This window comes from Muscardinus avellanarius (genome assembly GCF_963383645.1).
Source record: "Muscardinus avellanarius genome assembly, chromosome: 15".
Taxonomy (NCBI): Eukaryota; Metazoa; Chordata; class Mammalia; order Rodentia; family Gliridae; genus Muscardinus; species Muscardinus avellanarius.
In genome coordinates, this window is record NC_137801.1 from 68,655,103 (window position 1) to 68,682,954 (window position 27,852).

Below are 27,852 nucleotides of genomic sequence, written 5' to 3' on the forward strand. Positions count from 1 at the left end.
GGGCGGGGGCGGCCCCGCGAGCACGTGCCGCGCGGGGGGCGGGGAGGCCGCGCCGCCGCCGCCGCCGCCTCTTCCTTCCTCGGGCGCCGCCTCCTGCGCGGCCCGGGCGGGGGGCTGCGCGTCGAGCTCGCGGGCGCGGGCGCTCCGGGCGGCGGCGGCGGGGGCGGCGGCGCGGGCCGGGAAACTTTGCCCCTTTGTGCGCTCCGCCCCGGAGGGAGGCGGCGGCAGGTCGGTGCGGTCGCGCGGTGGGGGAGGGGCGCGGCCGGCGGGGCCGGCGGGGGCGGCGGCGCGGGGGCGGCGGCCGGGCGGGGGCGCGGGGCGGCGGCGGCGCGGGGCGCGGGCGCGGGCGGCGGGAGCGGGCGGCCGAGGCCCCAGAACAAAGGAGCCCGGGCGGCGGCGGCGGCGCGCGCAGCCCGGCCCGCCCCCCCCCCCCGCGCCCCCGGGCGGCCGCCGCCCCCTCCCCGCTCCCGCCTCCCGCCCCGAGGGCCGGGGCGCGCCCCCACCTCCAGGCCGCTGCCCGGCCCGGCGTGGAGAGCCTCTCCGCAAACTTTATTTTGAAAGCTGCCCCCTTGGAGAGGGCCCTGCGGCCTCCAGGGACCGGGTGTGGGGGAATTTTGGTGAAACTCTTACCAGCCCGTGGGGGTGGGGGTGGGGAGGGCCCGAGGCCAACTTTCTCAAAAATCCCACCCTGACCACCCCACCCCCACCCCTGAATGCGTCGTCCAGCCCCCCCCTCCCTCCCCCCAGCACCCAGTCTGGCCCTAGGCCGCCACCCCTTGCGGTTCTGGGCAGGACTTCATTTGAGCTAGCCCCTGTCTTTCCCCCATTTTCTCTTTTCCCAGAAGCAGGAAGAGGTAACACGTGAAAGTTGTCCCGAGCCCCGAGTGATGCGCTTCCTCTTTCTGTCTCTTTCAGGCAGCGCGCCTTCCTCCACCACCCTGAGCCTGGAGGAGAAGTACCAGGGAGGAGACCCCTCACTCCGCTCTTTCTCCCCCACTCCTGTCTGCTCACCTCATGCCCGGGTCCAGGGTGGGTGAGGGTGAAGAAGCCACCCAGCCAAGATGATCGCCTCCCTGGGGGCTGCTGCTACTGCTGTCCTCCCCCAGAGCCTGGGCCCCAGCAGGTGGGAGAGCAGCCCCAGAAGGAGCCCTGTCCGGCTGCTGCAGAGAAGGTGAAGAGGGCTTGAGAAGAGACACCCACTCGGGACAAGGAAGCTCCTGGTCTTCACGCTTGTAGACTCTTGACTGTTTTAGGAGAGAAGGACCTGTTGGTGGCCTTTTGCAGGCAGCAGGAAGCTGACCGTGGTTCTGCCTGGCACCTATGCCCCCACCTCTGGTAGCATCAGCATCAGTGTCATGAGCCAGTTTCAGGTGCCCCTGGCGGTCCAACCGGACCTACCAGGCCTTTATGACTTCCCTCAGGGCCAGGTGATGGTAGGGGGTTTCCAGGGGCCTGGGCTCCCCGTGGCAGGGAGTGAGGCCCAACTCCGAGGGGGTGGAGACGGGAGAAAGAAACGCAAGCGGTGTGGGACTTGTGAGCCCTGCCGGAGGCTGGAAAACTGCGGGGCTTGCACCAGCTGTACCAACCGCCGCACACACCAGATCTGCAAACTCCGCAAGTGCGAGGTGCTGAAGAAAAAAGTGGGGCTTCTCAAGGAGGTAAGCCGGCCCTTGCTAGGCTTCCCATCCCTTCTTTGAGATCATGAGGCCCTTGTTAAAGACTGGTCCACTGAAGCCCATTCTCTCACGGCTGGTCTCTTGGGCCAACTTTTGGTGGGACCACAGTTGGAAGCATAATTGGCCTCTGACACCCCCCCCTCCCGGAGTGGGCTTCTTTGCATTTGTATGAAGTAACCTGACCATTTGTATGAAGTAACTGAGTCACAGAGAACTGAGGGTAGCACCTGCATCGCTGGCACAGTAGTATCTTGGCAGGTAGTAGGCACCCAGATGTTAATGAGTGGATGCATGAGGTACTTCTGAGACACTATGGGACCCAAAGAGTTGTTGAGGTGAGAGGGTGAGGGAGAAATGGAGGCGTGACCCCACATTGGCCATTTACCCCTTCCATTCTGGCAGCGGACTGCCGGCTCAAGGTTGGTGGCGGCCTCCACGGCGGAGAGTTGGCAGAAGTAGCCAAGTTGAGCAGCTTAGGCGGAGCGCTGTAGCGGCTGAGGTCGCTCCAGGCAGCGGAACTGGCGCTGGACAGAGACAGAGGCCGGAGCTGTCTGCGGGGCTCCCCCTGGCTCTGCCACTGATTTCTCTTAGGGCCAGACAGCTCGGGCCTCTCTGGAGCCTGTCTTCTCCTTGGGGACATGGAGGAGTTGTATTTGGCCTTTGAAGCCTTCCCAGCTGGGCTGGGAGCTGCTGCGCTTCTGCAGACCAGGGCACCTGTGGCTGGGATGGACTGGCGGTGCGTGCGCGGGATTTCCCTGACCGCAGAGCGCAGAGCTGTGCTGCGAGCTGGTGGTGGGGGCTGCCGTCAGTGGCCAGGAAGAAAGATCCAAGTGTTGGGGGCAGGGAAGTGGGTTTTTCTGTCCCTTCTCACCTTCCCTTTCCATTTGCTGTGGACACTGGATGTCATGATCCAGGGACCACAAACCTAGTGCCCTGTTTACCCCATCTCTGGTTAAAGCAGACATCTGGATCACATCTGCATCCCCCCATTCCAGCCTGGGAGCCAGTGTGCAGCCCCTTTATGTTGCTGGCGTTGAAGGCGTCAGCATCCTGCTGGTTCTGTGCCCTGTAGGTCATTTCTGAGAGGAGCTGAGATCGGTATAAGACTTCACTTTTGGCCATGAGATCTGGTGTTCTGGTGTGATGATCACCCGCCTCGTGTAGTTTGTAAACCTTGGTTCGTTTACTTCCTTTCTTCTAGCATTCATTGCCTTCCCACTCCATGTATCTCACTGTATCCCTCCCATAACCAGACCCACAGGGAGCCAGGAGGCTGAGCTTTGTAGGCTTGGTGTTTTTGGAACTGGTGGCCCTTGTGAATGGTGTTAAGTGCTTCTCTTGGCAACAGCAGGGCATACCTGAGTGAAAGGGGCTGGGAGCAAGGCCAGGGTCTTGTCATCCTTGTGTGTAAGCTTCTGGCCCAGGCTGCCGGGTGGTCATGGTAAAGATACCGTAGATCTGGGTTGGCTGAGACTTAGAGGCAACCTGCTGAGAGATGCCTGTATCCCTGTGGACCTCGCCATGGCTGGCTGCCGCACTAGACCCCCAGGGTCTGTTAACACGTGGCTGGATAACCTGTGATATTCCAGGGCAGAGGGTTCACGTGCTGGTCTGTCAACCAGTGTTGGCTCACAACAGAATTCTAGTTTCTAGAGAACAAGCACAGTGGAGACAATAGAGTGAGCTTTTTCTGAAAGCCGACTTTCTTTGTTTTAAAGAGTAATAACTTTCTTCTGAGGATAGGTCCATGTTTTGATGAAGCAGAACTATGAATAGAAAAATCTATTTCGTAAAGAAATCTCTACTTGGTAAAATACAAAATGGTAACTAGTGTCTCTCTACACCTTTTTTTTTTTTTTTTTAAATTGGTTCATGAAAGCCAGGGAAGCACTGTCTAGATGACACTGCATGTAATGGGCATCCCTGGCACAGCCACACAGTTGAGTCATGCTTCAGAAACACTGCCTGAGCAGAGTGGTTAGCAGCTCTGGGGGACTGCTGGGACCTTAACCATTAGATTTTGGTAGCATGTACCAGAAGGAACATGCCCCAGGCTGGGGAGGTTGTTTTTGGCCCTGACTGTTCAAGTGGGCCAGGACACAGCATCCTAGGAACCTCAGAATTGAGACCTTCTACTTGCATCTCTGCCCCTGACACTTCCTCCTCTCCATTAGAGTGGTACCGCTGCTCTGGGCACCCTTTTCTTCCATCCTGGCCCCATTTCTCCCTGCTGGGCTGCCTTTGGGGCTTCTTGGAGTGGTCTGCTGATAGCTGCTTTGAATCATCCTGTAAGGGGGGAGATTATCTTGGGCCTTCTGTCTTATCTACTCCTCAGTCTATCCCCCAGTAGGCTTTAAGGAAGGTGCTGGGGAATCCCCTTACTCAAAAAAGTAGGTCATCACTTAAAGACTAGAGACAGTTCCCCAGGGACAAGTGACTGCTTCTCCGGGTCCTAACCTGAGGTTGGTGCAAGTTGACAGCAGCTATAGGTCTCACAGGGTTTCGTTCCTGTACTGTGGTCTGTCTTCCTTCCTAGTTCCCAGAAGGATTTAGATCCCAGGCTGATACCGGAGGCTGTTTGATTCGCATTCTTTTTGCCTGAGTGGTGATTTGGTAGCACAACGAAGATAGCTGACTAGAAAAGTAGGGTGTGATGGGTATGGAGAGGCGCAATAGGGCCCGTAGTAGGGCAGCACAGTTAATCACGTGTCAGTTTCCCCCAATGGTAATGTCAAAGTAACCCTTGTTGGTAGAGTTGTTAAGAGTAAATGAAATAAAATATGCATAATGTCTGTCACATAGTAGGGAATCAGAGCACTGTGACAGTGTTCCTAGAATGTGGAGAAGAGAATTGATCTTATTTATTCATTTATTTTTATTTTTTTGGTGGTATTGGGGTTCCTGGAAGCTCTTCCACCTCAGGCTACACTCCCACAGGCTACACTCCCAGACCTATTTTATACTTTTTTATCTGGAAACAGGGTCTCTTAAGCCAGCGCAGCTGGCTTCGAACCTGTGTCATCCTCCTGTCTCCGCCTCCCAAGCGTGGGGATTACAAGCGTGCGCCACCACGCCCGGCAAGAATTGATCTTTATGCAGAAACAACTGCGCATGAGTGTGAGTTGTAAACATGCCATACAAATTAAACGATTATCTCAAGACATCCCCTGGCTTGCTCAGAGAAGTGTGGGGCAGGCAGGGGAGCTTGCACACCCTGAGCAAGGGGTCGCCATGATCCTAGGCTGCCTGAGAAGTTGCCCCTGGATAAGGGAAGTGAAGCCCTGGTCGAGTAGGAAAATGACCCTTTATTTTGTGTGTGTGTGTGTGTGTGTGTGTGTGTGTGTGTGTGTGTGTGTCTGCGTCTGTATAGCAGAGCATGTGCGTCAGATTGGAAACATGGCTGAGCCACTGTGTGTGAAAGTGAGAGAGATGAAATGGTGGATGGTTTGAGAACCTTCTCTAGCCCTTGGCCAAGTAGAGTCCAAGTGGAGTTAGGGGCTGAAACACATCTTTCTACCTGGGACCTGGGGTCTCTCAGAAACATTAGAACACTACATGACAAATTCCTGCCCACCCTGTTGGTAGCTCTGTCTTCCTGAAGACAGGATATGAGTGGCAGCACTTTCCACATCACAGAGGGAGCTAATCGGTGGAGGAGAATTGATGAGTCTTTAGAGCAAGGGATCTGTCTTGGTGTTTACAGGGCCTGAGAAGGCTGGGCAAGGAGAAATGTTTACTTTAGACTTCAGAAAATTATATATATATATATATATATATATATATATATTTTTTTTTTTTTGGTGGTACTGGGGTTCCTGGAAGCCCTTCTACCTCCGGGATACACTCCCAGACCTATTTTTACATTTTCATTTTGGAAACAGGGTCTCCTAAGCCAGCGCGCGGCTGGCTTCGAACCTGCGCGATCCTCCTGTCTCCGCCTCCCAAGCGCAGGGATTACAAGCGTGCGCCACCACGCCCGGCTGAAAATTATCTTTCAAATGCAAGCAGTTTTCAGTTCCAAAGCTGCAGTTTCTAAAAGGGACGCCATATGGAAGGATAGAATTGTGCGTGCGTGTGCGCGTGCGTGTGTGTGTGTGCATGTGTGCGTGTGTATCAGTCACTGGGGATTGAATCCAGGAGCATTCTACCCCTGAGCTACATCCCCAGCCCTGTTTTGATTTTTACTTTGAAACAGGGTCTTGCTAGGTAGTGAGAGTCTCAGTACTTGTTGAGGCTGTCCTTAAACCCACAACCCTCCTGTCCCAGCCTCCCAAGTACTGGGATTACAGGCATGTGCCACCATGCCTGGCTTTGCATTGGTTTTTAAAGCAAATGCTAACAGAACAGTCATGAATGGTGGCCTAAGGAGAAAGACAGAGGCATGGGGGAGGACTGAACCTTCTGTGTGGCTGCATGGCTGCTGTCTGTTCTGTGCAGGTGGTAAAAAGCCGTGCTCCTGGGGGTTGGTAACACTGCATGCAGATTCAGGAGTGGTCTGAGAGGCCAGAGTGTGCTGAGCTTGGAGGAAATAAGTTGTCTTCCCAGTAAGAACAAAAAAGAAGAGGCAGGCCAGCCTACAACTTGAGGAGCTTAACAAGGGAGCCAGAGGGTTACTGTTGGGTCCTGGCCATGCTAGAAGGCATAAACTGGGCAAACGGAGCTGGTTGGATTCTCTGCTTGGGCATGAGCCGTTTGCTTCCACTGAATGTGTTCACATGCACTCAACTCACAATCACACTGCAGAATTCTGCGAGTAAAAGAAGGCTGAAAGACCAGAGATGGCATAAAGTTCAGTTTTTCAGCGGTTTTTGAAAATACATGTAAATGTAAGTTAATTTTTTGTAGTTGTAGAACATGTTGTTTAAAGGATGGTTTGTGAGCCTTGAGGAAGGCAAGTGGTGGACTATAGGAGTTCTCATAGTTCTTTATGAAGCAGCTCAGGAAAGCTAAGATCAGCATTTCTTTAAAGAAACGATGATGGCGCTGGGTGCAGTGGCACATGCCTGTAATCCCAGCACTTGGGAGGCCGAGACAGGAGCATGGCATCTCTGGCCAACTTCGTGGACAGATTAGAGGTCCAGTTATTGACATACATCCTGAAGGGAGGATGCTGATATAATTGCTTTGTTCAGTCTCTTTGTCCATCATGTATATCAGGTTCCATATTGGGATCACTTAGGAAAATTTAAAAGACCAGTCCCTGGGTCCTACACCTCCCCCAGGAATTCTAATCTAATTGCTCTGGGCTGGACTCCATTGGTCTAAGGCTCCCTGGATGTATGTAACGTTTAGCTGCATAAACATCTTCTGAAACAGACAAGAGACTAAAGTGATGGGTTCTCGCCTAAACTCTCTGAAGATGCTCACCCAAGTCTTAAGACACCTGAGTGGTTCACGGCTTTACCTCCACCCTTCCACTTAATGGACCAGCAGTATCAGTATCACCTGGGAGCTAGAAGTGCAGAATCTCACTGGGCAGGGGCACATGCCTGTAATCTCTGTACTAGGGAGACTGAGACTGGTATGGCACATTCCAGGCCAGCCTCAGTAACTTATCTAGAGTGTGTTTAAAATAAAATAAAAAGGGTTGGGGGTGTAACTTGGAGGCAGAATGCCCCTGGGTTCAAACCCCAGTAACCAAATAAATAGACAAACTCTCCGGGCCTTTCCCAGTTTCTGAATCAGAATCTGTACCTCAGTCAGAGTCTAGGTGATTTATGTCAGTAAGAGTTTGAGGAGCTAGTCTGCAAAACTTTTGTGGCTAGAAGGGAATGGGACATGGAGAAGAGAGCACAAATAAGGCACAAACAGGTACAGGATTCCAGTTGCCGACCAGGACAAGGAGGATGACCCAATCCATTTCTTCACCCTGTAAGCCAGGAAGGCTTACTCTGTGTTTATTCTTGTTCTTCTGCAGTGCCTATGGCGAGCTATCAGTAAAATGCTTTCAGAATGTGTGTGTTTTGAGAACAGCCAGGAGAGCTCTCATCTGTGCAGCTCGGCACCCTGACTGAGCCCCACAAGAGTGGTCGTAAGTGGTGATGGCTGTGCCGATGAGAGGTGTGTCCGTGGAACCTTGGGCCTGGTGCATGGGTGTGGAGCCTTGTGGAGCAGAAGGGATGTGCGCCTCTTTCACAAAATGTAGGTAATAGGTATGTCAGAGTGGGTGCTGGTCATGAAGCAGCTATTAAATTGTATGACGGGACAGTGGACTAAGGAAAGTGGGGTGTCTTGAACTGTGAGCCGCAGCCAGAATGGGGTTTAATCAGAATAAATGCAGAGTCTCTTGTATGTCTTTTAAAAACGAGAGGAAATGTACTAGTAAGAAACCCTTGCTTTTTAGCTGGTAGAAAGAGCTGAAATTCTACAAGGAATGTTGACAGCCTATCTTGAGATCTGTCAGAGTGGTCACAGGCAGGACAATTGAAGGAAACAGGGCTGCTGGGCTTGCAAATGATCAGAGGAACAAGCAGGCTGAGGCAAGTCCTGTGTGAGCGGGAGTCGGCTCCTTCATGTGGAGGAGTACACAGGACTCTTATTAGTGGGTGAAAGTGCTAGGCAGGCCTGCTGCACCCAGATTAGAAAAGGGCATGCCTAAAGTTTATAAGTGGTATACACTGAAGAGCTGGCCCTGAGATGTGCTGGCTGGCAGAGATGTTAGGAGGGCATCCCCAACGGGTGGGACCTTCCTCTCTTGGTGGGCTTCAGCTAGGACTTTGTAAAGTATAATATCGGGTCTGTTCTCATATTGCTTCAACAGCTACATTGTAGAAGAAACATCTAAGGCCACAACATTTTTGGTCAAGGTCTAGATTTAATTTTACTTTTTTCTGTGCCTGGATTGTTGGGGGGAGGGGGGGGCTCACCCTTTCTAGCTGAGTGCTCTGTCACTGAGCTATACCCCAAGCCCTAGACCTAAACTTATGCCTCAACCTAATCTCAGACCTGGGTTGGGGTAAGGTTTGTGACTTTCTGAAAGTTTCAGCCAAATGTCATATGTATAGGGGTGTGTTTTCTCATCTCAGGGGAGAGAAGACTATGTGTTTAGCAGGTTCTCTGTGACTGCCTCAAATTTAAGAAGCATCTTCTACCTGAGCTGTCTAGTATGATAGTCATAAAGCCACAAGTGGCTATTTAACTTTTTTTTTTCCGAGTCTGGGGATGGAACCCAGGGGCATTCGACCTCCGAGCTATACACCCCCTGCCCTATTTTTTATTCTTTATTATGAAACCGGGTCTCACTGAGTTGCAGAGGGCCTCACTCAGTAGCTGAGGCTGTCCGTAAACCGCGATACTCCGGTCTCAGCCTCCCGATTGCAGGGATTACAAGCGTGCACCACCACGCCCGGCTGCTATTTAACTATTAAACTAAAGTCAGTCACTCAGTCACATAGCTGCCTTTCAAGTACCTAATAGCTACATGTGGCTAGTGATCTATGCATTGGACAGTGCAGAGAAAGAATGTTCCTATCACTGCAGGAAGTTCTGTTAGGCAGCACTGTGAGCTAGATGTGTCTTGTCCCTGTGTGGTCCCTGGACCCTCACCACAGCCTCTTTCTAGTTGGGGGAAATAGCTATCTGGGTTGGTTGCTGTTCTCTGATGTTTTTTTTTTTTTTTGGCTTAGGATCATAGCCTCCCCCCATACCCCCCAGGTAAGTAGTGAGATCTGTGGAGAGGGACAGTATTTTGCTGAGTTCTAATCTACCGCAAAGCTAATTGCTTCTTGAAGGTACGGCCATGTTTTATTTATCTGCTATGGGGAGAAAATAGCAGTAGGAGTGAGTTGTGACTCCCCACCCAGACATGCTCTTCATGGCTCCCTAGTGGGAAAATTGAGTCCTCTTTGCCCATAGCCCTGAGCAGCAGCCCCAGTGAACTTTGTTCATATTGACTTCTAGTCTCAAATGTACTTCTTCATGGGCCCCACCCAGTCATCCCTCTGTCTTGGGTCGCCTCATTCTGTAGAAGGCAGCATGGTGACTGGATGTGGTGGATGGTCACGTCCATCCCATCTATCCCCCAGTGCTGAGAAGTTATCATTAGTCCCCATCGCTTCCTTACAGTGGCCTTGTGGAATGAGGCTAGGATATTCAGAAAGACAGGAGGTATTGGGAAGAAAAGAGACCCCCTAATCTTCCTCTTGAGTCCTGCTGATGTCCAGCTGGCTGGTCTGGTCATTCAAGTCCCTGAGAGTTGCTTTGCTGTGGGTTGCTGCCATACCTGGAGTGCACAAACCTCTTGGTGGTTGTGTCCTCTGTCACTTGTGTAAGAAATTGGATAAGTTATTAATCGTGGCCTGGTTGGATAACTGGCTGGTCTACAGGTGACCAGAGGCTGAGGGTTACTTGATGGCTTCATGTAACACACAGCGGGCCTGGGCTCTGTTCCAGCATTTGCTGCTCCTGACTCGTACAGCCTCCAGCTCCATCATGTCCCACCTACCCACAGCCACCCTGGGGACTTAGTGGACAATTAACGTACCTCCCCCTGCTGTGAGAGCAAGAAATCTAGATTCTCAGATGGGAGGAGAGTTTCATTGGATGGAGTCATCTAGGGGCACTGACTAAACCATAGGCATCCCCATGACTCCCTGCTCCTCCTAATTGTGGTCAAGGAAGCCTCAGAAAGGGGGCATAGGGAAGCTGGGTAAGAAACAAGTGGAAGCTGGGCATGGTGCCACACCTGCAATACCAGTCGTTTGAGAGTCTAAGGCAGGAAGATTGCAAGTTCAAGGGTAGCCTGGGAAATTTAGTAAGACCTAATCTCAAAATTAAAAATATAAAAATAAATAGGGTTGGGGAAGTAGCTCACTGGCAGTGTGTCCCCGGATTCAGTCCCCCGCATTCCCCACATACACACACATACACACAAGTCTCAAAGTACTAGACCACAGCCTCTTCTTTCTCTAACCCATTCTGAGCTACACCCCCAGCCCTATATTTTAGTCTTTTTTGTGTTTGAAACGGTCTCACTGAGTTGCAAAGGGCCTCACCAAGCAGCTGAGGCTGTCCGAGAACCACGATCCTCCGGTCTCTGCCTTCCGAATGCTGGGATTACAAGCGTGCGCCACCAAACCTGGCACTGTCGTACTTCTTACTGACATTTTCCCCTTTCCTTCAGTGATGCTGGCAATGGTCCTGGAATCCTGAAGAGACAGGGATGGCAGACTTACTTTGCAGGCTGTGGGATGGATGGGCGCACTGAGGGGGAGGGGGACAGCGGAGTGGGGAGGATGGTACTAGGAGGACACAGAAGAGAGACTTCTTGGAATGTTTCCTTGGTCCCTTGTACTGGAGGACGGAGCGCCTCTCTCTGGTGGTGGTTTGGTTTTCGGAGGCAGGAGGTTATCTGCTTTGACCTGTAGATGTTTAGGTTGCCTTCAGCCCCATTCAGCAAACCTTGCCTTGGACCAGGCGTGGGTAAGGCTCAGTGCTGAGCCTGAGTAGTGAGTAAGGGGAGGCAATGTTAACTCTCCTTAATGAGCTCGCAGTCTGGAAAGGGCAACAAGCATGAAAACAAATAATTACAGCTTGTCCTAGAAGGACTGTGATGCCTTGAGGGCAGAGCCCAGCCTTGGTTACCTTTGGGCCCCTTACAGCCCAGCAGTGAAGGAACAGCTTGAGAGTTTCAGTGTAGCCACATGTGAAGGATGAGGAGGGTGCCTTCTCCTGATTCTGCAGAGTGTGGGAATGCAGCTGGGATGCTGGTGGCTGAGGCAGCAGAGCAGGACACAGGCAGGTGGCTGGGCGCACTGGAGGGTGTTCATAGTTCCGTCTTGTGGAAGCTTAGATACTTTGTGTTCATTCCTTGTGGAAGTCTTCCTCCTGGGCTTCCCAGGGTTTCTAGGCTACTCAGTGTTTGGGTCCCGCCTTCTCTATAGTATCCTATAGTCCTTTGTTATTTGCTATATCCTGGAACATCTGGTGGCCCAAGGCTGTTGAATTTGGGGTGAGGGGACCCTGATGAAGTTCCCAGGATAAAGCATGTAGGAGGGCATGCAGGGTGTAGGCAGGGTGTGACTGCCACCTGTGCATGCTGCTTGTTGGCGTGGAAGAGGGTGACATTGTTGACTGCCTCTCATTGGTTTCACTTGGTCAACCCTGGGTGCCTTGGTTCAGTCTAGTTTGGCTGTATCTCCAAGGAGGGCCATCTTTTTTTGTCTGTTGCTGCTGCTGCTCCTCGGCTTCCTCCTCCCTGCGATTGCCGTTGACACAGACTTCCGCTGCCAAAGCTAATTGTGAGGCCTGATTAGTGAATGAAGGCAAAGGCAGTTCCCATGACAACTGCAAAGAGTTTCAAATATAGGGGATGATGTGTGTGTGATGGGCTGCAATTACTTGGGTGGAAATTGATGCGTGGACACCGGGGACTTCAAACATAGGCTCTGAAGGTGGAGGGGGTGTTAGGTTTCTTTGGCAGGATCCTTTGTGTGATGGAGAGGGAAGGAGGTCACAGACCTCCCTCGCAGTCGATTCTAAGTGCCTTTCCTGTGTCTAATGTTGGGCAAAACCCCACTGGGGCTCTGGAGAGGTACAACTCCAGTCATTCTGGTTGGGAAGCAGGACACACATAGAGGCAAATTCCAAGTGTCAAATGAGAAATGTTAGAAGTGCTGTCGGCTGGCAGGGGCTGGGGTAACCGGAGAAGACTTACTTCCTGAAGGAAGCGGGGCTTGAACCGAGCTCTGAAGTAAAGCCTGTGGAGAGAGAGTGACCTGGTTCAGGACACAGCCATGGCAAAGGAGGAAAGCCCCTTCCCCCCCTGTCCCCTGCGGGCTCTGGAAGAGGTAGGTGCACTGGAAAATCATATAGTGACTGATGTGAGCAAGGGGTTAGTGAGGCCCCTGCTCATTTCCTAGCTGTGTGGCCGTAGGCAATGTCTTAGCCTTTGTTCATCTGTAAAGTGGACATGAGTAATTCCTGTCTTGGTTTCTTTTGAAAATACTACATATCGTGTCTTCAGGTGAGGGGCTGTACATGGGGTTGGTGCTTGGTTGCTATTCTTGTAAATCTGCCCTGAATGTATGTCTGCGTTCCTTGGTCTTTATCTGTATGGAGTCTGGCTGTGGGTATCCATATTGCTGAAGTGCTCAGTGTGTGTCCCCAACATGGGTGAGTCAGTTTACTTTTCCAAGTGGGGAGGGCTGTGGCCCATTCTTCTAGGTCGGAGCGCAGTAGGGACTTGGGGTATGCTAGGAGGAGGGGTGGACACCCCTTTCCCCATGCAGAATGGTCCCAAGTACCTCTGGGTGGGCCACTGTGAAGTCTAGATGTAGAAGCAGTTGGGGCAGATAGAAGTGACAGAGGGTCAGTGGGCAGTGAAGAGAGCCCAGCTGGAGGCATGGTGCCCCAGCCTGTGCTCAGACTCCCTGGAGCCCTGGCATTCCTGGGCCCCACCAGAGGGGAAGGAGCCAGAGTGGATGAGGATGGGAGCAGATAGACTGCCTGGGGACTGTGGCTCCTTCAGGTTGCAGGCAGGGTGGGGACTCGTGGTTGGGGTAGGGCTGAGTTTGCAGGTAGAGATGGGTCACACAGGGAGTCAGGGTGGAAGTAGGCTCTGTGGCTTCTGCAAGCTGGTAAAAAAGATGTGTGTAGACTGAACAAGTTTAGGACTCAATTTTGGCAGGTCCTGCTCCCCCCTGCCCCAGGAAAGGAGGCATACTCCTGGATCCTTGGGGACCTCAGCGAGGAGGTTGAACGGGACCCTCTCTGTGCCCAGCCCGTGCCTTTCCACCCTCCTGTGTAGAAACTCAGCTCAGCACATTCCAGCTCTGCAGAGCCTGGTAAAGTGTGGAAGATGTGCCCTGCCCACGTGGGGAGGACTGCCATGTAAATAACTGTGCTTCACTGTGACTGGTGCCCTAGAAGAGCAGTGTCCTGCCCTGTGAGGAGCCCATGACTGAGAAACGGCAGAGGGGAGCACTGTTGGGTTCAGCCTTGCACCGCATTAGCTTGTGGGGAGCAGAAGGGGATGGATCCAGGCAGAAGGAGCAGCATTTGGGGAGTCTCTGAAGCAGGAAAACATTACAGTGCTCAGATCTGCAGCTTAAAGGGAAGCAATCAGTTCCAGTGACCCCAGTTGTCTTTGCAGTGTCTGCAAGGGGAGGGGGCTCTAGAATTTGAATGAGAAAGGCCTAGGTTTCAAATCAGCCTACCACTTACCAGCTGTTTTGACAGGCAAGTGACTTAACGTCTCTAAGTCCCTCCTTTCCCCTGTAAGAAGCAAGGTTGTTTGTGGAGTAAGTCAAATGAGATGATCCTACAGCGTGGTTGGCACAGGGCCTGGTATGTAGCAGAGGCTTGATAAACTGTGGCAGGCATCGCAGCAACAGTATTAATTGATACTGTCCACACAGTGTTAGTCTCTCTTGGCCAGCAGCAGACTGGGTTTGGGGTGGAGACCTGGGGAAAGGGCTTTGGGAGCCAGGGTAGGACTCCACTTGGCCTGGTCAATGCAAGAGTTGAAAGGCACAGAAGTCCAGTCCCTCACCCAGGCCATTGCTTGGGACATCCTTAACCTGCCTCCTCACCTGCCCCCTCCTACCTTGAAGAAGCCCCGAGGGCAGCTGTTTGTCTCTGGAGAAGGCAAGTGTGGGCCCTGCTTCCCCCTGGAGCCTCCACACCAGAGATGAGCCTTGCTGTCTGTCCTCAGGTAGCTCATCCGCTTCCGACCCCCCACCATGGGCCCAGGGAAGGGCGGCAATTAGGCATCTTTGATGGAGTGGGGTAATAGAGCGAGTCACTGCATCAGGGGCTCTCACGCATTCTTACTGGTCCTATGAGTCACTTCTCTGGCCTCATCTTATTTATCTATGAGCATGAGCAGCAGCACTCAGTTCTTCAGTTCTGGAAATGAAGAGTGCTGGTAGCTAGCAGCAGCCACAGCCCAGAGGCACTGTGCTGTGCTTCTTTGTGGGAGCCCCCACCGCTGTAGGAAGTAGCTGCTAATTTCATTTTACAGATGAGCAAAGAGAGGCTAAGACAGGTACGTTACCGCCAGCCAGGTAGTGGTAGTGCACGGGACCGAACTTAAATTTCTGGGTTCCAGAATGTGTGGAAGCTCCGGAGTGCTCCGCTACAGGGAGGGAGGTGGTAGAGAAGGTTGTGCCAGGGGATGCCTAGGAATTGTATCCAGGAGTGGACTGCAGCGTCTTCCTCTCCCCTCTCTTCCTCCCTGCTCTTAGTCTCTTGGTTAACGGCCTCCACAGGCCAGAGCTTTCTGGACCATTTTCCCTCCTCTGCCTCTCTTGGAGGCTGGAAGCCCAGAGGTCTTGGGGGGGGTATGAGTGGGGGGGATACCTCCTGCAGCTTCTGGAAGAGGGGAGAAACCACGTCGGGGCACCAGCAGTGAACCATGCAGTGAGGTGTTTGGCCCTGGAGGGTGCAGCTGACCCACAGAGGCTTGAGGGCCAGGTGGGGAGTGGGGGCTTCCAGAGCAGCCTCGGAGAACCAGAATGTGGCTGTGGTCTTGAGCGAGCAGCTGCCACAGACCTGGCTTGGAGTCCCCAGCTCTGCTGTGTTCGGGGCTGTGCCGCGTCACCTTGGCCAAGTGACTTCACTCGTCTTGCCTTATTTCCTCTTCTGCAAAACTGGGTAAAGGTTCGTGCTGCCTCGGCCTTTTCTTCTTGGAGGATAAGTGTATTGCGCCTCAAGCTTGAGCCTTAGCCACCACCAGGAAGGGGCTGGCTGGAGCAGCAAGGGCAGGGGTGGGAACAGCGCCGCCTGGGCCCTACCCCGGGCGCAGTTTGTCTTCTTTGACCCTGGAGGTGGGGGGTGCCCTCTGCGCATAATGTCTTCGGGGTGCCCTCGGGAGGAAGCCGGGGGTGCCCCGGGATCCCCAGCCTGCCAGGGCGCGGCGGCGGGCCTGGGAAGCTGCCCTCCCGGCTCGGCCGGCCCCCGCCTCCGGCTGGGCAGGCCCACGGCGGGCAGGGCGGCCGCGGGATTGGCTGGCGCGCGCGCCGCCCCTCGCACACCAGCCTCGCGGCGGGCGGGGAGGGGAGCGCAGCCGGCAGCTGGCCGCCGCCTCCTCTGCAGTGCCTCCCTCCGTGCGCTCCCTCCGGCGGGGATAATGGGAGGCCTGGCGGCGGCCGATGCACCAAAGGAGGCCGGCCGAGGTATAGCGCAGGGCCAGGAGGGACTGGCGGGCCGCGCGCAGGCAGGGGGGCTGTGCCCTCTCGGGAGGGTTCAAAAAGGAGAAATGAAAACAAAAACACACTGGAAGGCGAAAGGGCCCATCCGCGCGGGTCTGGGCGGCAGCTGGAGGAAGGAAGATGGTCCCTGCTGGCCTTTCTTCCTGAGGCCCCTTCCTCTCCCTTCCCTACTTCCCCCTCGGTGTTCCGGGTGCTGCGGGAGACTTTGCTTTTCTCCCGGTACTAGCTGGCTCATCGGTCTCTCTGGCTTCTTTTGCAGGTGGAAATAAAGGCTGGTGAAGGAGCCGGGCAGTGGGCACAAGGGGCAGTTGTCAAGGTACCTTGCGTGTGCGTGTTTGCGTGTGTGTGTGTGTGTGTGTGTGTGTGTGTGTGTGTGTGTCTCGGGGGTGAAGTGTTTGGATTGGATAAAAATAAAGGGTCTCCTCTGGTGATCCCTTAATCTCCCACTGTGTGTGTAGCAGCAGCTGAGGGGGAGGGGCGGCAGGAGTGTGGGCGGCCAATGAATTCTCAGGCCTGTGTGGGTTTTGTTTGGATTCTTTTTGCTTTCTCAGCTGGATGGTTTGGGTGCAGTTGGGGTTTGATTTGTTGAACTGTGTTGTTTTTTTTTTTTTTAAGACATACAACCCACTCCCCACCTCTGGCTCTGGAAATCTCTGGAGAATGTCCCTGGCACTGTTGGTTTGCATCCAATCTGCAGAAATCCCGTGGGGGGGCTGTAAGGGGGAGGGGGAATTGAGTCTGAAGCTGATAGGGTGTCATTAGTCATGCTGCTGTCACCATGGAGATGGCTGGAGAGGAGGTGGTGGGGGTGAGGATATTTTGGGTAGGGTGGGGGCTGATGCAACATCATGACGGGGAAGCTGGCGGGTGTCTGCTGTTCCGCCTGCAGCTTGGTGTCTGGGGGACTGGGAATGAGGAAGCAGAGAAGGGGGCACTGAGCTGTTCCAGGTGGTTGTCTGAAGTTGGGGGCTGGGCTATTTGGGGCAGTTGAGTGGAGAATCTCATGGAGTATTTGTCTTTATTAGGAAACCATGGGTAATTCTCCCACGTTGGCAAGGACCAGATCCGTAGGTTATTTTGGGCTTTGCCCTGTTTTCAGGGTTTGGGGACCCACCGAGAGTTTGGGATTACTCAGCAGTATCCTCTGCTGGCTCAGGGTGGAGAAAACAGAGTAGGAGACAGCTCGATGTGGCTGCCTTTCAATAGCAAAGAAACAAGAAAAGTGTGGGGACAGGTGAGTAGGGGCAAGCCCCGTGGGACTCCTCCTAGTAGAGAGGGAGCTGCTTGGGTAGCAGGTGGGTGAGCTGCCAATGTCCCCACATGCTCCTAATCTCCCCCCCTGCAAGTCCTCCTCCTGCTTCCTGTGAAAACTGTGGGAAGCTCTGAGGAGGTGCTGGAAGTGGCACCCTGCCACCTCACTGCCTGGGCGGGGATGCTTGCAGCCGGGAGGGGCCCTCTGCTTCTCTACGTGAGATGGGGACTCCTGAGCCTGCCGCTGCGGGTGGATCAGGAGGCCGGGGGAGGGAGTTCCTTGTCCTTGTCCTGTGGAACTTGAATCAAGGAAGTGCTTGTGGGAGGGCACAGATTTTGCTTCTGGAGCAGCTTCTTGGGGAAGAAGAGCCAGGTGGCGCCTGCTCCCTGGGGAGCCAGCATGCCTTGCTGAGCTGAGAGAGCAGTGGGCGATCACCTGGGGTGAGACTGTGGGAGGCCCCAAGACAAGCAGAGGTGTTGTGTGCCTTGATTCTGTGGGAGAGAGGAGTTGTGAGCTTACCCTGGCTCCTGCTGGCTTGTACTCCACCTCTTTTTCTGAGCAGAATCCCCAGGTTCCCCTTCCCTCCCTTGGCTGTCCACTGTTGCCTAGAGGAGTTGCGATCCTGTGTGTGCTGTGGCAGGGCTGTAGGCACTGAAATCACAGAGTGGACCTGTTCTTCCCCCCAGCCTGGGGAAAGCAGGACAAGGGGATGGGGACAGATGGGACCAGAGAGGGGCCAGCTCCCTCCTCCCTCTGTATCTCCAGCTTTGTCAGCAGAGCTTCCCTTTCTGCTGGGAGAAGGGACTGGTCTGTTTACTCCTGAAAGCATCCTTCCTGCCTGCTGTAGTGATGGCTCTCCCTGGCAGACCTGCTTCCCTTCCGCTCTCTCCCAGTGTGCTCTCCAGTTCTGCCTGCATTCTGCCGGCCTGGGATAAGGCCAGTTTTCTGCAGACCTGCTGGACGCTCCCAGTGTAATATTCTAGCCCTTAATGTTAAGGGCATGTGGCGGGGGCTATTTGAAAACTCAGAGGAAGCCCTCCAAACAGGTCTTCCCCTTCCCTCTTTTCAGTGCAGGAGCTGAGCCAACTGCCTCTTTACAGCTCCATGGTTGTGTCTGTACTTGTTTTTGTCGTTGAGCTGTCTGAGAGTCGTAGCTTCCTCTTAGCCCGGGCACTGCCAGCCAGCCTTCAGGCCTGAGCCCTATTCCTGGTGCTTCCTTACCCCACATGGGGTTTTCTCTGGTGGCCAGCTGGATGTGTTATTCCCACATTCCATAGATAAGGCAGTTTTGCCAAATACTCTTCTGTCTTCCGGTCTTGGTATAAGTATCCAGCATGGAAAGTGTTCCAGGTCAGGAGAATATGCCAAGACACAGGGTAGAAGGGGTATTACGGTCTGTGTTTCCACTGGACGGGTGCATTAGGAGTAAGCCCCATAGGTAAATGGTATCCAGCAGCCAGAAGAGATAGGACCATCTCCTGTGTGCTGAGTCTCACTAGGGTTTTCGGGAATCTGATGTATGGGTGTATGCAGTGCCTAGTACAGGCACAGAGCTGAGCTTGATAGGTGCAAGTTGTCATTTTCCTGCCTGGAATACCCCCTGTGTCCCCACGATATCCCAAGGAACATGCCGTAGCTCACGCTATTGCCACCTCCCCTCCCCCAGCAGCCTGGACAGGAGCACCAGGCAGCCCTGCTTTGGGGCTCCCACACGGCTCCCACGGGAACACTCCACTGGTTAAGGATGTCTGGAAACTATTTTGGGACAGTGCCCAGGATCTCTGCCTTCTGTCTTTACTTTTGACCACTGTAAAAATGCCCTGTTGTCAAGAATCTGTGGTCCTCAACTTTCTGTGCACTCTGAGGTCTTTCTTGTCTGTCTTGCAGCACTTTGTGAGGGACTGGGAGGAGCCCTTTCTCTCTGAGGTGTGAGGTGGTAGATCCAGAAGCAGGTGAGCCTGCCAGGCTAGAGCAGGAAAAGAACCCACCAAGAGTTGGGTTTGAGGATGGAGAGAGAGGGAGCTTTGTCATGCACGTTAAGAACTGGAGTTGAGTCCCAGAGCTTAACTCCACCTTGCTGGTGACCCCAACCCTTTTCACATGTCAAGGGAGAGGAGGAGAGCTTGGTGAGAGAGACAGCAGAGTGAGAGCCTTCCTATCCCTAATGGTGCAGGGGCCCAGGGCTGAGTTCAGGAACCCTGCGATGGTCCCGCAGCCCTCTTTTGGGCCCTGTGCTGGGTTCCCTCCAGCTGCAGATGGACATTGCTTCTAGAAATGGACTTTGTGGTCTTGCCAAATCCCCTCCCATACCCTGGAGGCTGTAGCAAATGGTATTGCTTTCTGGGGTGGGGGGGAGGGAGCGTGGGGAGGGGCTTTGTTTGGGCGCAGCTTTTGGGTCTCCCAATCCTCTTAAGTCCGCTCTTTCCCACTCCTGACCTCTTGGCTTTTGGCCTCATTTCCTCTCACACCCAGACATCTGGCAGTCAGCTGAGGACTTCCCCTTGTTCCCAGCATCTCTGCTACTTCTGAGGAGGTGGATTCCTTGTGGATAAGTTTAGGAAGCCTTTAGGCAAGCAGGGGACAGAAATGACTTGGATAATGAAGGCATACTGATTATTGTGCTAAGCAGGGATCCGACTGTCTCTGTTTTATCTCCCTTTCTTTCTCCCTCTGTCTTTCAACATGCATCGAGCATTTACCACGTTCCAGGTACATTAAGTACTAGGTACAGAAACATAGGAGAAATCATTGCTATTTGAATCTCACAAAACTGTGGTAAGTTAAGAGACATTGACTCAAACACTCTTAAGTGGGAAAACCAGCATCGCTGGTTTCTTATTTTCATGCAGTGGAAGCCTTTGATCTTAACTGTGTGCAGGGCTGTGAACTTCCACATGGCAGACGAAGCCCTTCATCCCATACCTACCCAGCTCTTTATCTTTGCTTTTCTCCCTGGCTCAGTGAGCTTCAAGGGACTTTGAAGGAAGAATCAATGTGCCAACCTTGTTTTTAGTAAGTCAGGCTAGTGTGGTCGGGAGTGGAGTAGCTGGAAAAGGAGCTTGATTTTTGAAAGGAAAGCGTTGGTTTTTGGTGTGTTGGGTTGGAGGTCCTGGGAGAGGTGAGTAGAAATACTGCCTAAGCTGTTGACCCTAAGTCCAAAACTGCCTTTGACTCATTAAGAGCATCAGTCCTGTGGCCTTTATTGCTTCCGGGGCTCTGCAGAAAGACCTGCTGGCTTAGAGGAAAGGGGCAAGAAGAGCAACCGTCCAGTCTTTTTCCTGCCTATTTCTTACTCTTGCTTGTGGGTTCTGTTTTACCTTACAACGGGGAACTCACTTAATGTCCGTGGACTTCTGTTTTCTCTGTAAAGTGAAAGGGTTGCCTTTGAAAGTCGAGGCAAGGCACCTTGACACCCCTCTTTGGTGTGACCCAGAGGTGTAGTCCTCTTCTCCTGGGGGCTAACCACAATCCTGATTTCTGTAAGGAGGACATCCTAATCTTTTTGACTGAGTTTAGGCCTCTCTCCCCTACTTCCTCTAGCCGAGGGTCTTTTGTTTGAGATGCCAAAGATTAGACCAAAAATAGGAATTTCCTTTTGTCTATCTGCCTCATCCTAGAGGAAATAAGGGGGGCAAAAGGATAGGTAACACTGACTTGGCCACAACAGTATTCCTTAGGAGGCAGACGAGCCATGGATAGAAGGATTAGGGTCCACACAAATCCTGGTTTGTCTGTGGCCTGGAACCCCAGTGCCCTTGGTGCTTAGGTAATTGGATTTCTCAGCCCCGCCTTCGGGCATTTTCACGTGTAATCCTAACCTCATGGGCTTTGCAAGGAAATAAAGGCATTGAAAGGGTTTGTAACTTGTCCCTGACAGTGAGCCCCTGAGCGCCATGTCTTGTTGACTGACTTTTCCTGTTTTGCTGCTTCTTGGGCATCCTCCGTCTCCCCAGGAATGCCCCATCCCCTGTCTTTCTAGACTGCAGGCTTTGGTTCCCAGCCTTGCTAAGCAGATGGAATTTACAGAAAGAGCTATTTCCTACCGTCCACCTTCCTGTACTTCAGGGAGGTCCCATCTCTGACTGCCGGCTACACTGCAGAAGGGGAAGAGCCAGGGAGGCCAGTAGCACCTGTCAGAGGTGGAGAGAGACCCTGGGAAGGGTTCCAGGCTGAGAGCCCCGTCTGGGTGCCCAGACTAACTCTTCTGATGCACATTCTCCTTTGGGTGTGCCTCTTGGGCAAATCATATCTCTGCTGGCTTCAGCAGGTTCAGACTGGGGTTCAGAGGGCTCTCTCTGATAGCAACAGGCCCTGCTAGACCCAGAGAGGGGAGACTTGTCCTTTATGATGTAGATAATTGTTGCTCCATACCCATAAGCGTTCTGGGGAAATGGATTTTCAGTGGATCTGGAGGTGGTACCCAAGAGATGCTCACCTTGTTTTTCTTGCTATCCTTCTCTCTTCCCCTGTCCTCTCCATCCTAAGACACACATCAGGGCCTCAGCCCATCCACATTCCTGCCCTCATGCTTTGAGTAGAGCTCTAAGTTGTAGACAGAAGCAGGAAGGCACTTCATACTTTGTGAAGTGTGGGCCATGGACTCCTTGTGTCAGAGTCATTAGGGAGCTTATAAAATGCCACAGAGCTGCCTCACCAAGATAGCCACTGACTGGGTCAAGCCTGTGGGCCCCTGTCACACTGTTAGGTAGAGTGACTCAAGACAAGGTATCATGGGGGCCCTAGATATTAGTGCTAGAGGCTCTGAGCAGGCCGGCCATGTGCCATCCCCCTGCTCACGGAACCTGCCTCTTGTCCTGGCGCCCATCCTACTTGATAGTTGAGCTCTGTGCTGACCTCTGCCCTGTTGCCTGTCCTACTATTATTTCTCTTTGGTTTCCTGCTTCCCAGCTGTGGGTTTCCAGTGGCATCTTTTGGACTCTGAGCAGTAGTTAGGGCTTAGCTTTAGGGTTGTGTGGTTGGAGTGGCGTGTGTCTTGGGGCTGTCTTGGCAAGTGGTCCAGAGCAGTCTGAACACCCCGGCGAGGAGCCAGAACCCAAGGCTCTGTGTCCAACCCTGGGAGCTCGTCCCCTTCACTTTGCAGACACTGCACCCTCCACATGGGAGACATTGCTCTCCATCGGGCCTCTGCCCACAGTCTGGGGGAAATGAGATGTGGAGGAGGATCTGGGTGGGTGCCAGGACATTTCATCCCTAAACACTCCCACCCACAGCTTCCACCCGGACAGGCAGGGGCCACGCTTCAACTTGTCTAGAGTGTTCCCAGTGACCAGTCCCTCTGGTTCAACTAGTTTAGTGGTTCACAGCCCGTTGCCTATTAGAATGATCCAAGGAGCTTTGTAAAAAGAAAATATCAGTGTCTGGGCTCAGCCTCAAAGAGCTGGGTATCGTTGGTCTGGAGTGGAGCCTGGCCCCAGTATTTTTTTTTTTTAAGCTCCCCCAGTGATTAGAATGTGCGCTCAGGGTTGAGTGGCCTTTTCCAGTTTGTTCGCCATGTCTCCCAGACCCACAGGTTGCCCCAGAATTCATTTCTTACCCATTGATAACTGTAGTGATAATAAAGTCTAGAACAGTGGACATAAGCATGTCTTTCATGTGTATTGAATGTTAGATTGACCGTTCTCTTCCGTGAAGGTGATCCTTGAGTTCATTGTTAAAGCCAGAACTTGAGAAGGGAATGGTGTAGCAGATGATAGAAACTTAGTGCTGTCCACCCAGATTTTAATTTTTAAAAAAACTTTTAACTGACGTGCAGCAGATACACAGAAAAAGACACATGTTGTCTACATTGTGGTGAATTTTCACAAACACACCGGTGTAACCAGCACCTGGATCAAAATGGGTTTACTTGCTCTGTTCTCAATGCCCAGAATTTCTATGGCATCTGGTTAAAGCCAGGGCAGGCCTTAGCACAGCAACATGCTCTGGCTTTGAGCCTGGAGGGTTTTAGCTTGGCTTGTGCCAGGAATACCTTTAAATACTTTCACCAGCATGATCCTGTATGAGTAGGCATCACTGTGCTAGAACTGGGGTGGAGAATGCTATGAGCACCTTCCCTGCGTTACCCTCCCCTCCACCCCCTTAGTTCCTTTTCCATGTGCGCCTTTCGTATGCCAGGCCCCAGTCTTGGGTAAATTAAAAAAAATATATATATACATATATATATATATATACACACACACACACATATATTTTTGCCTTTTCTTTTTTATTATACAGGTAATACTTATGTTCTTTGAAAAAATTAGAAAATAGAAGTAAGACAGAAGGGAAGGGGGGGGGAGAATTTGCCCATAATTCCACAATCCAGTCAATCACTGTTAACTGTTCCTGTCCAGACTTTGTTTCCTGCCTACTACATACCTGTGTATAAAAATGTAGTCAGCTGCCTTGTGGCTCACTTTCCCCTACATGACCCCTCGCACTTGCGCCGCTTACTGAACACTACCCGTGTGTGGAGTGGACACAAAGGCAAAGTTTTCACAGTTCTCTTCTGCAGTTCTCATGGCCACTCTGGGGCTGGTGATAGTAGCCTGACTGTCTGATAAGGAAACTGAGAATCAGGCCAGGAGCTTGATCAGGGGCTGATGTTTCATGAGGGGTGGAGCTGAAATTGAGGCCAGGGTGTCTGTCTTTTCATGTTAAATGCATTTGCCAAATATTTGTTGGATAGAGAACATCTTTCTCATTGGTGATTTTTTTTTTTTAAATTTTCACTTCAGTGGGAATGTAACTCTAGGGTTTTACTCTGTGTGTGGTACTGCTGATTGTTTTAAGGTCTTATGTTTGCTGTTTGAGTTCTAGTATATCATGTTAAAGAAGTGGTCTCATTCTATCAAGAAAGTTTTTCCTATTAGGAGTGGATATTTTATTTTGTCATGTTTGTTTAGCATGCTGTGAAGTTCAAATGAATTTCTCTCTGCTTATAAGTAAGATGAATTGTGTTAATATACTTTTTAATATTGAACTATCTTTGCATTCCTTGAATATACTTGGTAATGGGTATTTTTTAAACATGATATTTGCTTTATCAACATGGAAATTTTCCATCTATATTTGTGAGTAAAACTGACCTGTAATTTTCATCGTCAGATGTTGGTATTAGGCTAGATTGTGAAGCTTTTATGCTTCATGCTCTGGTACAAGTTAAATAATGGCGGCTTAAATAATAATTCCATTTCTTAAGGAATTGAAAAGATCTCATGAACCATCTGAATTTGGTGTCTCTCTCTCCTTTTGTGTATATATGTATGTATGTATTTTTTGCAGTGCTAGGGATTGAGCCCAGGGCTTCATACATTCAAGGCAAGTGCTTTACCACTGAGCAATACCTCCAACCTTTTTTTTGTGTGTGTGGTACTGGGGGTTCCTGGAAACCCTTCTACCTCCGGGCTACACTCTCAGACCTATTTTTAGATTTTTATTTGGAAACAGGGTCTCTTAAGCCAGCGTGTAGCTTAAGAGATTCTCCTGTCTCCGCCTCCCAAGCGCGGGGATTATAAGCATGCGCCACCACGCCCGGTGTACCTCCAACCTTTTTTTTTTTTTAATTTATTTTTATTGGTGCATTGTAATCATACATCATACTGGAATACAAGACTTGAGAGGATATACAAACACACATCATCCAATTAGCCCTCATCCAGCCCCCATCCCATTCCCTCCCCCTCCCTTGATCCCATGCTTGTTTGGTGATTAACTTTGATACATTTGTTTATGTACCTCCTGTGTTTTAAAGAGGCTCCATCCTCCCCTATTCCATACCCTCTGATTGGTCACCTTAGCAGCATTTTGCCAAGTTGCCTGGGCTGGCCTTCAGCTTTCAATCCTCCTGCCTCAGCCTACAGGCAAATGGGATTCTATAAATGTGCCACTATGCCAAGCCCTGAGCTTTGTATTTGTTTGGAGGGATGGGTCTTCACAGCTTTGTGATGTTTGTTTTACTTATTTATTTTTTGTGATACTGGGGATGGAACCCAGGGGGCATTCTACAGCTCTGAGCTATACCCTAGCCCTATTTTTTTTTTTTTTTAAACAGGGCCTCACTAAATTGCTGAGGCTGACTGCAAACCTGCAGTACTCCTGTCTCAGCCCCTCAAGTACTGGGATTACAAGCGTGCACCACCACGATGCCTGGCATTATTTTTTACTCTAGCTACTGGTATAAAATGCTTACTTTGCATTTTCATGAATGTGACCTATTTTCAGATTTATTAGTATAATATATATGTAATTACTTGTCCTTCAATACTAAGATTTTTTTCACTTTCTGCATTTCTAATATACAGAATTTTAAAAAGCACATAGATTTGCCAGTCATGCTATTTTCTTTTTTTCTTTTTTTCTTTTTTTTGGCAGTACTGGGGATGGAAACTAAGGGCATTCTACTTCCGAGCTACACCCTCAGTCTATTTTTTATTCTTTATTAAAATATGAAACAGGCCAGGCGTGGCGGCACATGCATGTAATCCCAGCGCTTTGGAGGCTGAGACAGGAGGATCGCACAGTTTCGAAGCCAGCCTCAGCTACTGAGGCTCTCAGCAACTTAGGAAGACCCTGTTTCAAAATAAAGAATAAAAAATAGGTCTGGGAGTATAGCCTGGAGGTAGAAAAGCCCCTGGGTTCCACCCCCAGTACCACAAAAAAAAAAAAAGAAAAAGAAATAGGAGCTGGACGTGGTGGCACATGCTTTTATAATCCCAGCATTTGGGAGGCAGAGACCAGAGGATTGCAGTTTGCGGACAGCCTCAGCTACTCAGCGGGGTCCTTCACAACTCAGTGAGACCCTGTTTCAAAATATAAAAAACGACCAAAAAATAGGGCCAGAAGTGTAGCTTGGAGGTAGAATGCTCCTAGGTTCCACCCCCAGTATCACAAAAATAAATAAATAAATATATGAAACAGGGTCTTACTAAATTGAGGAATAGCTCACTAAGTAGCTGAGGTTGACAGTGAACCTGCAGTCCTCCTGTCTCAGCCTCCTAAAGACTGGAATTATAAGCATGCACTACCACACTGGGCTCCATAATGCTATTTTCTAAAGCATTAATTTCTGCTTTAGTCTTAAATTGTCTTCCTCAGATTTAGTCACTAGTCATTTTTCTGAATTCTTAGTTGAATCTTTAGGGCACTTTTTCTAACTTTTTTCTTTGCTAATGAACACATTCAAAGATCGGACTTCCTCTTAAGTTTGATTGTGGTCTTCTCTGGGTTTTGATAATTTGTCTGTTGGAACTTTGGAGTGAGATGTAGTGTGTGAACATCAAGCCCCTGTTTTGCCTGGCTACCTTCCTCCTGACGGGGGCCCTGAGGAGAGTTGTTGCAGGTAGAACAATAGCTACCCTGAACCTTCAGGTAGAGACCCTAGTAATACCTTACCAGTTTGGCAGTGAGGACCTGTGAAAAATTTTAACCTAAGCAAAATATTTGAACTCATTGCCTAGGATGAGTGCATGTCCTAACCCCACATGGAAGTTTCAGTAGTAGTATTTAGAAAAGCCCCATGCTTTCACACAAGAGGAACTACAGCTAATGGTGAAGACAAAAAAATACTTGACCCAGAGCTCAGAGCCTGAGGTGGACTCGGCCACAGGTAAAAGTTTTGCTGCCTGCTTATTTTATGCACCAGCTGCTACCTTTCGGGCTCTGATGAATGCCTAGGATGGAGAGGACAGTAGAAGAAGAAAAGAGGGGTTCTAGGAAGAGCAGGACGGCCGTCTCCTGGACACTACCTCTGGCTCCATGTGGCTGCCCTAGAGCTCAGGGTGTGGGGCAATGAGGAACCACATCGTGAAGGCCCATTCTGCTCTCTCTGGGCTCAGCAGGGCCTGTTGCAGTCCTAAACTTGTTCAGACTCCCAGAGAAATGATGTGGCCCAAGGGAAAAGACAGGATACCTTGAAGGATAGATTCTCTTGCCCTTTATCCTGACTTTTTAAATTTTTTTTTTCAGTACTGGGGATAAAACCTAGAACCCTTTTATCTCCAAGCTACACCCCTAGCCCTATTTTTTTTAAATATTCTTTATTTTGAAACAAGGTCTCACTGAGTTGGGGAGGGCCTCACTAAGTAGCTGAGGCTGTCCATGAACCTTGATCCTCCTGTCTCAGCCTCCCAAGTACTGGGATTACAAGTGTGTGTCACCATGCCTGGCTGTCCTGACTCTTTTGAGAACTGTACAGCGAAGGGGAATGGAGAAGGCATACTGAACTTTTAGTTCAACTTAGATAACATCAGTAATGTTGTTCCTTTTTTTTTAATGGAAATATTTTTAAAGTTTAAAAGTAATGCATGTCCACTTAAGTAAATTAAATAACATATATATATGTTAATGCTGGAGTTAGCCTGCCTGAATTCAAGCCACAGTTTTGCCACCTACTTAATGTCCTCAGCTGCTAGTTTGAGTTTAAAGAGCACCTGTCTCAAAGGATCATGAGTATTCAGTAGAATACTGCATGGAAAGTCTTAGAACAGTGTCCTGAATCTAGAGAGAGCTTAACAAATGTTAGTTATTTCCAGGTACCTCTGTAATCCTAGTACTTGGGAAGATGAGTTGGGAATCCATAGGTTCTAGGCCAATGCCTAATAACTTAGGAAGAGCTTGTTTCAATATATACATAAGGTCTGGGCGTGTCGCTTAGAAGTAAAGCACCTCTGGGTTCAGTCTCTAGTATCACACACAGAAAAGTACATCATTGGAAACTGAGACTTTTAAATTTCTTCATTCCAGTGTAATTACTACAATTTATACAAATCTT

General features: G+C 51.0%; 1 protein-coding gene across 2 annotated transcripts in view; it reads left to right on the top strand.

Moving 5' to 3' along the window:
* Positions 1–1,355: 1,355 nt before the first annotated feature.
* The window catches only part of TET3 (tet methylcytosine dioxygenase 3), a gene marked incomplete at both ends in the record, with an annotated part of 108,610 nt that continues 82,113 nt past the window's right edge, over positions 1,356–27,852 (top strand). The window contains 2 exons of one of the 2 annotated variants that reach the window (XM_080711155.1): positions 1,356–1,658; positions 16,086–16,142. In XM_080711155.1, the coding sequence (XP_080567281.1) occupies positions 1,356–1,658; positions 16,086–16,142 (360 nt within the window). Of the gene's footprint in view, positions 1,659–15,766; positions 15,791–16,085; positions 16,143–27,852 lie in introns of those variants that run through there. The other variant, XM_080711156.1, reaches the window with a different exon arrangement.